Source organism: Chiloscyllium punctatum, chromosome 16 (genome assembly GCF_047496795.1).
Source record: "Chiloscyllium punctatum isolate Juve2018m chromosome 16, sChiPun1.3, whole genome shotgun sequence".
NCBI lineage: Eukaryota > Metazoa > Chordata > Chondrichthyes > Orectolobiformes > Hemiscylliidae > Chiloscyllium > Chiloscyllium punctatum.
The window spans coordinates 31,273,482-31,287,775 of NC_092754.1; the positions used below are offsets into that span (position 1 = coordinate 31,273,482).

The 14,294-nt window shown below is 41.9% G+C and overlaps 1 protein-coding gene across 5 annotated transcripts in view; it reads right to left on the minus strand.

Moving 5' to 3' along the window:
• The window catches only part of LOC140487128 (rho guanine nucleotide exchange factor 10-like protein), a 205,014-nt gene that overhangs the window by 7,635 nt on the left and 183,085 nt on the right, over positions 1-14,294 (minus strand). For all 5 annotated transcript variants that reach the window (XM_072586666.1, XM_072586667.1, XM_072586668.1 and 2 more), the window contains one exon: positions 1,570-1,741. In XM_072586666.1, the coding sequence (XP_072442767.1) occupies positions 1,570-1,741 (172 nt within the window). The remainder of the gene's footprint in view (positions 1-1,569; positions 1,742-14,294) is intronic.

Consider the following 14,294-nt stretch of genomic DNA (forward strand, 5'->3'; position numbering starts at 1 on the left):
TGTGCTCTTCCAGCGCCACTAATCCAGAATCTGGTTTCCAGCATCTGCAGTCATTGTTTTTACCTCGTATTCTTCCCCCTGTCTGCCTGGGTTTCCACTGGGTGTTCCAGTTTCCTCCCACAATCTAAAGATGTGAGGGTTAGGTGGATTGGCCATGCTAAATTGCCCCGTGGTGTCCAGGGATGTGCAGGCTAGGTGTAATAGCCATGGGAAATGCGGATTTATGGAGGGAGGGTAGGGGGCTGGGTGTGAGTGTAGGGTCAGTATACACGATGGGCTGAATGGCCTCTTTCTGCACTCTAGGTAATCTATGCTCTTCCTCAGCCAACATCACTAAACAAACAAGTTGTCAGGTCATTATTACATAGCTGTTTGTTGAACCTTGACTTGAATATTGGCTGCCTTGCTTTTGTCAATACAAAGCTTAAAAATGTGTTGCTGGAAAAGCGCAGCAGGTCAGGCAGCATCAAAGGAGAAGGAGAATCGATGTTTCGGGCATAAGCCCTTCTTCAGGAAGAAGGGCTTATGCCCGAAACGTCGATTCTCCTTCTCCTTTGATGCTGCCTGACCTGCTGCGCTTTTCCAGCAACACATTTTTAAGCTCTGATCTGCAGTCCTCACTTTCTCCTTTTTGTCAATAGAAATATGGCTATACTTCAAGGTACTTAAGCTATTTAATTGGTAGTAATGCTTGAGATGTTGGAATACTGTGGTAGGTACCATATATTGGGTACTATATATTTTACATTTTCATTACAAGATGCCAGTTACTTATTTCAAGGAAACTTGTTCTTCCTAATTTTTCTTCCAAAAGAGAGACAATAGATAAACAGAACTATAGGCTAGTTAGCTTAATATCTTTCATCAGGAAAATGTCACTGTCTATCATAATAGCAATGCATTAAGAAAGTCACCATTTAATCAAGCAAAGTCAGCATGGTTTCACAAAGGGAAAATGGAATTCTTTGGGAAGTTAATAAGCAGGATAGATAAAAGGAACCAGGAGATGTAATATAATCAAATTTCTGAAAGGCAGTTGTTAAGGTTCTGCACAGAAGATTACTTAATAAGAGCCCATGGTGTTGGAGGCAGTATATTAGCATGGAGGGAGGATTGGCTAACTAATAGAAAACAGTGTTAGGATTAGGGGAGCATTGTCAAGATGGAAACCTGCAACCAGTGATTACTAGAGATGACAAGGAATTTCTTCTGTCAAAGAATGATGAATCTATGAAATTCTTTAATACAGAGGGCTGTCAAAGTTGGGTCGTTAAGTATATTCAAGGCTGAGATCAAGTGTTATGAGAAAAAGGGAGGAAATGTGGAGTTGAGGATCAGCCGTGATTTTGTTGAATGGTGTAAAAATGATGGGCCAAATAGCCTACTTCCGTTCCTACATCAATGGCCTTTTCCTAGGTTTGCATTTCATCATAATTTGGTACAGCGGTTACCACTCCTACGACTAATGTTCAAATCAGAGGCTCACGTTGCTGCCTTTGGTGATTACATAAATTGGCCAAAGTGTGAACTATTTGCAGGTGTGCTGTACAGCGAGAAGAAGTGTCTTACCTGGCGTGAAGAAGGTGCTGCGTGGAACTACGTTGATTTCCTGCAGATGTTCCAGCGTTTCCGTGTGAAATAGTCGAAGGGAGGAGCCGGCTGAGAAAGCCATCCACACCCCACCGCCTGCTTTCATCATCTGAGTCACCCTCACTTCGTCATCAGGGTGGGCTTCAAAACACTGGGAGGGAGAAGTCACGTTAATCGCAATCAAACTCCACCACCTTGTTTTCAAAGCAGTGCCAAGCCAAATCATTTTAACTGGAAAACTGAAAATCAGAAAGGACTCACTACTGCTTTGAAATGAGAGCATTTCCTCTGAATTGTTGTACAGAACATAATTTTCAGAAAGGAAACAGAACATCTGATCACAGACACACAAGTTACGTTGGCAGCTAAAACATCCGATGCAATTCACCCACACTGACAAACTGCACAGATTAGTTTTTTAAATTAATTCTTTTTAAATTTATTCACAGGATTAAGGTGTTGCTGGCTAGGCTGCATTTATTGCCCATCCCTAATTGTCAAGAGTCAACCCCATTGCTGTAGATTTGGAGTCACGTATAGGCCGGACTAGGTAAAGATGACAGTTTCCTTCCCTAAAGGACAATCATTAGATTCTTAATTCCAGATATTTATTGAACGCAAATTCCACCACTTGTCATGGCAGGATTCAAACCCAGGTCCCCAGAATGCTATTTGGGTCTCTGATTAACAGCACAGTGATAATATCACGAGAACATTGCCTCCCCTAGAATTAATCCTTCTCTAATTTTAACCAGCTCATCGGGATGGGTAAGATGGTCATCTGCCAAAAGAACAGTGGGATCCAACTCAAAGTGTGCAGCCAAGACTCCTCAGTGAGGGGCTCAGGTTGCTATTTTTGCCTCGGGCCTAGAGCTGGGGAAAGGCCACTGACTGGTCTCGTGAGCAGAAGTGCTGGGCCCAGAAGAGGCTCAAGGTGGTACGTTTCGAACTTTGTTTCACAGCTTTGCTTGTGGGGCTAAGAATAGCAGGCTTGTTCCAGTGAGGGAATACTTAAGCCTCCATTTGGGTCCCTGGCAGCTGCTGTATATATTTTAATATATCTCAGAAGCCAGTGCAATCGTTGCATTGTTCTAAAAATTGTGCAATTTGTTTATTGACACAGCCTTAAAATACCTCTGCAATCTCAAAATATTTGTCCCATGCTTACAGTCCAGTAGCAATTTTTAAAAATTTTGTATGGGATAAGGACATCACTGGCGAGGCTGACATTTGTTGTCCATCCTACTCATCCTTGAACTGGTTGGCCATTAAGAGCAAACCACATTAACATTGGTCTGGAGTCACACACAGAATGGGTAAAGATGGCAGATTTCCTTCCCACTGGGTCAGTAATGAACTACATGGGTTCCTATGATGATCAATTGTGATTACACAGTCACCATTAGACTAGCTTTTAATTTCAGAATTTTTTATTTAATGCAAATTTCACCATTTTCCATGCTGAGCTTCAAACCCATGTGCTTAGAATAATAGCAATGTTTCTGCTTATTTTGATCGAATCCACACCCAGGCTTAACCAACTGATCACAGATCAGTTACCAGACTCTATTAATCAACACAGAACAATCAAGCACTAATCAACTGCCCCTTGACACCAAGTACTTTTTCTGCCCACTGATTATACAATCCCTACAGTATGGGAGCAGGCCATTTGGCCTATCAAATCCACACTCACCCTCCAAAGTGAATCCCACCCAAATCCACCCTATCCTGTAACCCTGCATTCCCCATGGCCAATCCACCTACATTACCTGGGCTCCATCCTGGTATGGACAACAGTTTGCTGCCTGAGCCATTTGCACCCTAGTGTAACTGGTGCTACAGTGAAGAATCAATACAACAAACTGACTGAAAAAAAAAGTATTTGTTTTCTGCCGCTGCCCCAAAAAGAACCTTGTTTCCCCCCCCCCCCCCCATGCACCTAAGTGACATTTTTCCTTTTTCAACTCCATTAACACTTTCACTCTTGAAGCAATTAGCCCAAATTTAGTCAAGTTCATGCTGTGGGTCTTTGCCCACTATGGATTTGATTAAACCAACCTTGTGTTCTGTATAGTATCTTCATAAACAGTAGAGGGAGAAAAAAAAGGAACCTGGCCTCTATCAGTTTGCATTGGATTGAAATCCGACTGGCAAAGAGCCAGTGTACAAACAGATACCATGCAGCCCCACCGATGGATAACCATTTCAACAGAATTCTACTGAATCGAACAACTGCACAGAGCTGTGGAGTGTAACTCAATAAATGCAGGCAGTTCTGAGGACAATCATGCAAACACTGATGCTGCCCTCTTTATGTATTTTTCTGTCTGAACCAATGATAAAACAGGTTTAAAACACTCAAAACTAAAATGTATAGACTCTCAGTTTCTGAAGAAAATGAAAAACTTCCCCAATCAATGAAAAGGCCATTCATTCCAGAAGCCTCATCAGAATATGCTGTAAATGATGGAGCTAACGCCACCCTGCAATGGCAAATCTTGAACTGATTAACGTACTCAAGTATAAACCTGCAATTTAATCAGGCCTCTCTCCCTCTCTTACTCCAATTCAATCAGGAACACACAGCAGTCTCATTTTAGTTAAATAAGTGGACTGTCCATTGACAACAACATAAACAGGTAATGTGTCCATTTACTTCAGAATGAACACGGGCACTTCTGTAATTAGAAGCAATGCCTCACAGATGCAGCTTTTATAATTTAAAATGAAAATCAATAAGAATAATTGCTAAATGTCAAGCAAACACCACAGAACACAGCACACTCGAGATTCCCCGAAGTATTATTGAGCTGTTCACTTCAGGAAGGTTCCAGGATAAATGTCTCTGATGTACTTTGCTATTGCCGCTAAGTCGAGATACCCAGAAGAACGCTATAAATCAGCAGCAGGAAGCATAGGGTTGCAAAATCTTCTAACTGCTATTTCTCCTTCTGATTGCTAACCAGAGGACAATAGTTTGGGTGATGAGATTTAGCTCAGTCATGATGCCCTTCACACAGCCTTGAGAGTATCTAGGCTGACGTTTTCAAGAATGGACTCTTTAGAGATACATGTGGGAATAAGAGTCCCTGAGGAACAGTGCTCCAGGAGGGACCCACGCCTTCAGTGAACGAGAAGCGAAAGAGAAATGAAACAGCGCCAGGAATGTTTGAAATTTACAGCACAGAGGCTGTCAAATTCAGCTTAAATCTACTGAGATCTAGTTTGTGCTTCTTTCGTTTAAAAAAAAATCAGGGGAGGTCGAAAAAGCCCAGTCAGCCTTGCAAGCCAGACTAATTCTTTTCTGGTTCGTTGCTGACAGATGCTTTAGCAAATACAGTACATTCAGTCCCTGTCAAGAATATTTCAGCAGACTAGCTGAGATCAAGATTTTGCTCTCTCTCTTCTATTCCCCCAGTTTCACAGCGCATCCAAAAATAATTCCACACAAAGAAAATCAGCCTCTCAAATTTCAGCAGTTCTCCAGATATTGTCAGAATCTCCCCTCGATACCCAAGGAGGAGGCAAGAACAAACAGAAATCAAATGTTAGTTTGTCATTCAGCAATTCAGTCTATAAAATCAGATGGCTTTACGCATATAATAATTGTGGAAAGAATGAATAAAAACGTTTTCCCAAATGTATCATTCAGAGTTATGTGCATTCGTTATAAAAATTGGGTGTCAGTGGGAGCATTCAGTTCTGTGGCAGGCAACTGTGTGGAATTCAAGAATATAAAGCACACAAAACAGGTCACTTAAGCTAAATAAAAACCAAAGAGAACTGCGAATGCTGGAAATTGGAGAAAAACAGGAATTGCTTGGAAAGCTCAGCAGGTCTGGCAGCATCTGTGGAGAAAAATCTATGTTAACATTATGGGTAACCTGAAACATTAACTCTGATTTCTCTGCAAAGATGCTGCCAGGTCATTTAGCCTAGCCACTCTGTGCCAGTCTTTACCACCTACTCCATCCATTTCTCAGCTCTCTTTATTTAGCTATTAGCATAACTTTCCATTCCCTTTTCCCTGGTATGCTCCTGAAGCCTTCTCTCAAGTGTATCTAAACTACTCGCCTCAATTACTCCATATGTTAGCGAGCTTAACGGTCTGTCATCACTGGGTGGAAAAGTTTCTTCTGAATTCCCCACTTGATTTCTTGGTGAATATTGACAGTCTCTGGTTTTCCCCTGCATAAAATCCCAACTCAGTCAAAGCTCAGCCACTTGCAGAGTGTTAAGATCAGCCCAGTGTGTTTACTAAACCAATGCTCAATTGTGAGGACCTGTATTAAGTCAGCTCCTCCCAATCGAAGGGGTCCAGCCTATTTGTCCTTTTCTATCTGGTTTAGTCTCTCAGATAACTTCAGTCCTCTTTTACACCTCTTCCAGTGCTTCTATTACCATTTTCTAAAACATCAACCCTACTCCCCAGTGTGCTCTAAGCAAAGTTCAATAAACGTTTAGCATTATTTCTCTTTTAATGTCTATCCCTCTGGAAATAAACTCAAGAGCTAGATTTGCTGTTATACGACCTTATTGACCACAATTACAACATTCAGTCATTTGTATATTTGCACTCCCACAGCCCCTTGCTCCTTCATTCCCATTTAGATTTGTAATATCTAAAAATTAAATCTGTGACTCTGCATTCCTTGCTTCATACTGAGCAATGTTAAAATTCAACCACTGTCTGTCCATTCTTCAAATTTGTTAATGGCTTCTTGAGATTTGTTTTTACTGTTCACTTCAGTACTGACAATCCTCCACCCCCTCTATCTCTCTCTCACCACCCACCCCTCCTCCATCCCTTCCAATTAGGTGCCAACTGCAAATTAAGAAATTGTATTTTTGATTCCAAAGACTTAGTTGCTAATATATAAATGGTGAAGTCATCCTAATGCTCACGTACAGATCTCACTTAGTTTGTGCCATCACCTTGAATAGCTACCCTTTGTTTCTCAGCATTTGTATTATTCATATTCATGATTACACTTATGTTCAGTACATACTCACCCTACATTTTACCCTGTGATGCTACATGCTTGACATTATTCATAAGTCAAGGTGTAGTGCCTTACTGAAGCCTTCTTTGTAAACCTAGGTGCATTTTATCTACTATATTACTCTTGTCTACTCACTCTGTACTCCTTCAAAGAGTTCAGTGAGGTTGAACAAGGAAGATTTTCCTTTCGGAAATTCATATTGTATGATACTTGTCCTTACATTTTTAGTTCCAAGATGTCTTTCTGTTTCCTTCTTAAGAAAAGGTTTCATTATCCCATTGCTGCCAATGTTAAGCTAAGAGCCGCAGAATTCCTCAAGCACCCTTTGAGTTTTCAAAAACCTTGCAGATCAGGATCCTACTCTAGAGGCATGTGTGTAAAATCTAGGCTGACCTGTCAGGACAGTACTGAAAGACTGCCACACTGTTGGAAATGTGACTATTGCAGCAAGGTAACCCCCACCCAGTCTCTCAGGTATGCAATAAGAGATGAAGTAATTATTTGAAGTAGTCCAGTGATGTGCCCCCTGGTGTTCAAACCCTTAACCATAAACTAAACTAGATCTTTTATCTCATTTTTATTTGTGGGTGTTTGCTGTGCGCAACTTGGATGCCATAGTCATACATTTATAGACCCTTCGGTCCAACAAAACGTCATCCCAAACTAAACTAGCCTCACCAGCCTGCTCTTGGCCAATACCCCTCCAAGCATTTCTTATTCACGTACTCATCTAATGTCTTTAAATATTGTAATTGTCCCAGCACCCATCACTTCCTTTCGAAGTTCATTCCACACATGAATCACTGTGTAAAAAAATTTGTCTCTCATGTTTTTTTTTTAAAATATCGCTCTCCTCTCACCTTAAAAATATGCCGCCTAGTCTTGAAACCCCTCATCCTAGGGAAAAAACATCTACCTTTAACCCTATCTATACCCCTCATGATTTTCTAAACCTCAATAAGGTCATCTCTCAATCTCCTATACTCCAGTGAAATAAAGTCCCAGCCTTCCTTTATAACTCAAACCTTCTATTCCTGGCAACATCCTGGTAAATCTCTTCTGAACCCTCTCCAGCTTAATAATATCCTTCCTCTAACAGGGTGACCAGAACGGGACACAGTATTCCAGAAGTCGTCTCACCAACGTCGTGTACAACCTCAACATGACTTCCCAACTCCTGTACTGGAAGGACTGAGCAATGAAGGCAAGCATGCCACAAATGCCTTTTTAAGCACCCTGTCTATATGTGATGCAAACTTCAACAGAACTATGTACCTGAATCTATAGGTCCCTTGTTCTACAACAGTACTCAAGGTCCCACCATTAATCATGCCTGCATTGCAATGGTACCTACACCTCAAAAGTACTTCATTGATTGTCAAGCTATAATAAGACTTTGAGGGTCTGAAAATGTTATACTAAAACAAGTCCATCATTGCACTCCTTTCCTGTGTAAAAACAACATGCAGCGTAACATGGGAAGTGTCCTTTACAAAACAAGGCAAGTGGCAGAAGTATACAGACTCTGACCCTTCTGGACTTTTGCAAACAACAAAATGAAAGGGCTTGGTTGGTACCAAAGTGTAAAGTGGCACATCAAATGGTAATTTCTAGGCCAAGTTAATGTCAACAATTCCACACACACAAAAAAAAATCTCCATCATGGACAAGCAGAGCATCACAGCAAATAAAACAACATTTAAAAAAACACAGAAAACATGCCACTTCTGTATGCAACTCACATTAGCAGGGATTTGGTGGTTGCAAGATGGTGAATGGTTCATATACCAGGGGACACAAATTAAAAATTAAAATCAAGACAGAAGTAAAAGTCAGGCTGTATTTAATTTCATTGAAGGGTACAAGAATTGCACACAAAAGACCAGAGAAGCATAAAATACAATCTGTTTGGGCTGAAATGGAGGCATTTCTGAAAAGGACTTGAGAAATATGCTTAAAAAGAAGGCCAAATCTTCATGGTATTTTCTGTTCTAGAAAATATTTAGTGTTGATGAACTCACGGACTCTGAAGAATTGGGTTGTATGTCCAAAAGTCTGCCAAGAAAGACAACAGTGCCCCTTTAAGGTTGAATGGATTAGAGCACATTCTGTGCCAAAAGTAACTGCAGCAATACTCTGGTGTTAGAGCAGAAAGCAACATCTGCTAGTTAATTCTATTGCTGCTACTGGGAGCATCAAAATCCATTTTTGCTTCATGTGGCTTTCATAAAATATTCTCACAGAAATTAATCAAAGATCATTTCTGCAGCGTACACAAACTCCTGCCCACTTTGTAATGCAAATGGCTCAAGCTTCTCACAGCTAATATGAATTTTTAATGTTTTATGCAAAGCCTTAAGAGATCCTATCATTTAAAAATAAATTTTAAAATTGTCCTCCATCGTCAAGGAGATGGGTTTATGGCTCCAGCTGTGCAAAGATTTTACTGACTGTCAGGAAAAGTAGTCAGTGGATAGGAATTATGCCTACAAATAAAAGGCTTCTTGCATGGAGCACGTGCACCTTTTTAATTTCATGTCAAAAGTGAGACGGATTGCAGGCATCAGATACTTCAGTACCCAGATTGATCAAATTAAAAATATCTTCCTCCTTCTTCAGACTGTCCCAAACCTTCTGCGCAGTGCTCTTTAGAAACTCCCCCTCATGATCCAAGCTCCAAATGCCTCAGCCCACACACTCTTCAACTCCCCCACAGTCCTTACCATGTCATCACCGAATTCCTACTCTCAGATTCTTAAGACGACCAAACCCCTTGCTTCCCTCTCCCTTCCTGCAGGATCTACAGCATAGTTTTCTAAAACCTTGATTTGGAGATACTGGTGTTGGACTGGCGTGCACAAAGTTAAAAATCACAACATCTGGTTATAGTCCAACAGGTTTAATTTGAAGCACTAACTATCAGAGAGCCGCTCCTTCCTCCACAAAGTGGCAGATGGCGTTTAATTCAGATAAATGCGAGGTGTTGCATTTTGGGAAAGCAAATCTTAGCAGAACTTCTACACTTAATGGTAAGGTCCGAGGGAGTGGTACTGAACAAACAGAGTGTAGGTTCATTGCTCCTTGAAATTGGAGTCGCAGGTAGATAGGATAGTGAAGAAGGCATTTGGTATGCTTTCCTTTATTGGTCAGAGTATTGAGTACAGGAGTCGGGAGGTCATGTTGCGGCTGTACAGGACATTGGTTCAGCCACTGTTGGAATATTGCATGCAATTCTGGTCTCCTTCCTATCGGAAAGATTAGATTAGATTACTTACAGTGTGGAAACAGGCCCTTCGGCCCAACAAGTCCACACCGCCCCGCCGAAGCGTAACCCACCCATACCCCTACATCTACCCCTTACCTAACACTACGGGCAATTTAGTATAGCCAATTCACCTGACCTGCACGTTTTTGGACTGTGGGAGGAAACCGGAGCACCCGGAGGAAACCCACGCAGACACGGGGAGAACGTGCAAACTCCACACAGTCAGTCGCCTGAGGCGGGAATTGAACCCGGGTTTCCGGCGCTGTGAGGCAGCAGTGCTAACCACTGTGCCACCGTGAAACTTGAAAGGGTTCAGAAAAGATTTACAGGGATGTTGCCAGGGTTGGAGGATTTGAGCTACAGGGAGAGGCTGAACAGGCTGGGGCTGTTTTCCCTGGAGTGGAGGCTGAGGGGTGACCTTATAGAGGTTTACAAAATTATGAGGGGCATGGATAGGATAAATAGACAAAGTATTTTCCCTGGGGTGGGGGAGTCCAAAACTAGAGGGCATAGGTTTTAGGGTGAGAGAGGAAAATATAAAAGAGACCTAAGGGGCAACTTTTTCACGCAGAGGATGGTACGTGTATGGAATGAGCTGCCAGAGGATGTGGTGGAGGCTGGTACAATTGCAACATTTAAGAGGCATTTGGATGGGTATATGAATAGGAAGGGTTTGGAGGGATGTGAGCCAGGTACTGGCAGGTGGGACTAGATTGGGTTGGGATATCTGGTTGGCATGGACTGGTTGGACCAAAGGGTCTGTTTCCATGCTGTACATCTCTATGACTCTAACCACCTGATGAAGGAGCGGCACTCCGAAAGCTAGTGCTTCCAATTAAACCTGTTGGACTATAACCTGGTGTTGTGTGATTTTTAACTTTCTAAAACCTTGTTGCACTGAAACCCCTCTGGTCTGGAAAGCAATTGTACATAGTATCAGTTGGCCAGAGATTTATCAGGCAGATCTTCACTAACATCATCATCTTTGTATAGTATTTTGGGAGCAGAAACATGGAAGATACAGTATTTGGATAACTCAAATAATTCTTATCAATGCTTTGTGAAGATTTTTCAGTGTTTTATGCATCAGGAAAATAAATAGTCATTTTATTTTCCATCTACGATGGATTTCCTTGAGAATTGTTCGGACAAGTGCAAGACGAAAAGCTTCAAAATATTTCTTTATCCAGATAAATATTCATGCTGTGTTTTCCAGCTTTCACACTTGTGATAAGGCTTTCAAATGTCAATTCTATCATGCAGAAAATTCCCAAATCCAGAAATGACTTGGTCCCAAGCATAAAATAAAAACAGAACTGTTCTGAAGAATCATCATACTGGACTCAAAACGTTAGCTCAGTTTCTCTCTCAACTGATACTGCCAGATCGGCTGAGCTTCTCCAGCATTTTCTGTTTTGATTTCAACTTTTCAGCATCGCGTTATTTTGCTTTTAAGTGGTCCCAAACATTTCAGACTAGCGAGATTAGAGTGCATTACTTTTAATTCATCAAATTTCCTCTCCCACCCTTTTCAACATTATTAGCGTTTCCTCAAGGAGTTTAGCCTGCAGAGCACATTCTTACAGCTAATATAGAAATAGCTTAAATGAAAACTGTGGACACCAATATATACCTCAGAGCAGCTGGTAGGATAAAAAAAACTTAATAAATCTGGAATAAAATGCAGTTTCTCATTAATGCAGATCATTAAGTTATCAGATTGCTCGACAAGCCCATCTGGTTTACTGATGTATGTCAGGGGAAGTTTGGTCTTCCAATATACACTAGACTACACGGGGAGGGGAAAAATTTCTGGCTGTTAACAGGCTGCTCCTTTTTTGAGTTCCTCAGGTGTTGGAGGCGATTTTCTCAAATTCCGGGAGCACCAATGACTGTTTTATATGCTGTTGCACTGTTTTGGAACTTTGAAAAAAAAAGTCAAAACAGCAGCACTTTTAAAAGGGAGAAAGACAGACAAAGGCAGCAAGGGAGAGAGTGGGAAAGAATCCCACACTGATTACTGCCTTTGCTGTTTGAATTCACTGAACATCGGAATGTGCCAAGGGAAACTTAACAAACAGCGAAATTCACAACTGATCTTGGAGGAACCTGTTTGGGAGGTCACAGCATAGAACCAGATAAGTAAATAATTTTAAGCATAGCCTTGCTGTAAATCCACAATAGTGAGTAGAGTGGGTTCTTTCTTGATTATATGTTTTTATTGGGATCTGTCCCTTGATTAAGTTTGAAACATATAAGCCATAAGTATTAAGTTAGCCTGGAGCAGTGCTTTATAGAGCAATAACGCGGTGCTATTTTCTGGGTCTGTAGATTGGAAGGAGCAAAATTGTTTTTAGTAGAGTGATGTGCTATTCCTGTCGGATGTGGGAGTTTTAGGAGAGTTTAAGGGTTACTGAGGATTATATCTGCAATAAATGTCTTTGGTTGAGAATCCTGTCAGAACGAATGGATTGGTTGGAGCGGCAGTTAGAGACAATAAGGAATTTACAAGAGCTAGGGATGTGATGGATGGCAGTTATAGGAAGGGAGAAAAGCTGCAGATACCATCAGGAACTCCAGGAAAGGTAGGAGAAGTAGGCAGGTTGGACAGGAATCTTCTGTGGCTATCCTCATTTCAAACAAGTATGCTATTTTGGAAAATGTAGGGGGTGATGGACTTTTTTTTTGGAATGTAGCATGAACAGCCAAGTTTCTGGTATCAAGACTGGCCCTAATGTAATGAGGGGTACATCTGGTTCCAAGTGATCGATTGTGTTACGAGACTTCTTAGTCAGGGTCACAGACAGATGGTTCTGCGACCAGAAAAATCAGAATGATGTGCTGCTTCCCTGGTGCCAGGATCAAGGATGTCTCAGGGAGGGTGCAGAATATTTTCATGGGGGAGAGGGACCAGCAGGAGGTCATTGCACACATTGGTACCAACGACACAGGAAGGGAAAAGGATGAGATTCTGAAGGGAGAATATAGGAAGTTAGGCAGGAATTTAAAAAGGAGGTTCTTGAGGGTAGTAATATCCGGATTACCCCTGGTGCTATGAGCTAGTGAGGGTAGGAACAGGAGGATAGAGCAGATGAATGCGTGGCTGAAGAGCTGGTGTGTGGGAGAAGAATTCACATTTTTGGATCAATGCAATCTCTTCTGGGGTAGAAGTGACCTGTACAATAAGGATGGATTGCACCTGAATTCGAAGGGGATTCATGTACTGGCAGGGAGATTTGCGAGAGATGCTCGGGAGGATTTAAACAGTAAAGGGAGTGGAACCCAGGGAGATACTGGGAACGAGATCAATCTGAGACTGGTACAGTAAAGAAAATAAAATGAGTCAGACAGTCAGGGCAGGCAGGAACAAAGCAGAGAACAAGGTAGGACTGATGAATTAAACTGAATTTATTTCAATGCAAGAGGCCTAAACAGGGAAGGCAGATGAACTCAGGGCATGGTTGGGAACACGGGACTGGGATATCATAGCAATTACAGAAACGTGGCTCAGAGAAGGACAGGCAGCTTAATGTTCCAGGGAGGCGGGGGGGGGGGGGGGGTGTGGGGGGGGGGAGAAGGGGAGAAGCGCATGGGGGTGGGGTGGGGGAGAAGCGGCATATTTGATCAGGGATAGCATTACACTTGTGCTGATGGAGGATATTCCCAGAAATACATCCAGGGAAGTTATTTGGGTGGAACTGAGAAATTAGAAAGGGATGATCACCTTATTAGGATTGTTTTATAGAGCCCGAAATAGTCAGCAAGAAATTGAGAAATAAATTTGTAAGGAGATTTCAGTTAGCTGTAAGAATAATAGGGTGGTTATGGTGGGGGATTTTAACTTTCCAAACATAGACTGGGACTGCCATAGTGTTAAGGGCTTAGATGGAGAGGAATTTGTGAAGAGTGTACAAGAAAGTTGATGGAGTCACTATGTGGACGTACCTACTAGAGAAAGTGCAAAACTTGATACTGAATTAGTGGTGCTGGAAGAGCACAGCAGTTCAGGCAGCATCCAACGAGCAGCGAAATTGACGTTTCGGGCAAAAGCCCTTAATCAGGCTTTTGCCCGAAACGTCGATTTCGCTGCTCGTTGGATGCTGCCTGAACTGCTGTGCTCTTCCAGCACCACTAATCCAGTATTTGGTTTTCAGCATCTGCAGTCATTGTTTTTACCAAAGTGCAAAACTTGACCTACTCTTGGGAAATAAGGCAGGGCAGGTGACTGAGGTGTCAGTGGGGGAGCACTTTGGGGCCAGCGACCATAATTCTATTTGTTTTAAAATAGTGATGGAAAAGGATAGACCAGATCTAAAAGTTGAAGTTAAATTGGAGGAAAGCTAATTTTGACGGTTTAGGCAAGAACTTTCAAAAGCTGGCTCGGGGCAGATGTTCGCAGGTAAAGGGTTGGCTGGAAAATGGGAAGCCTTCAG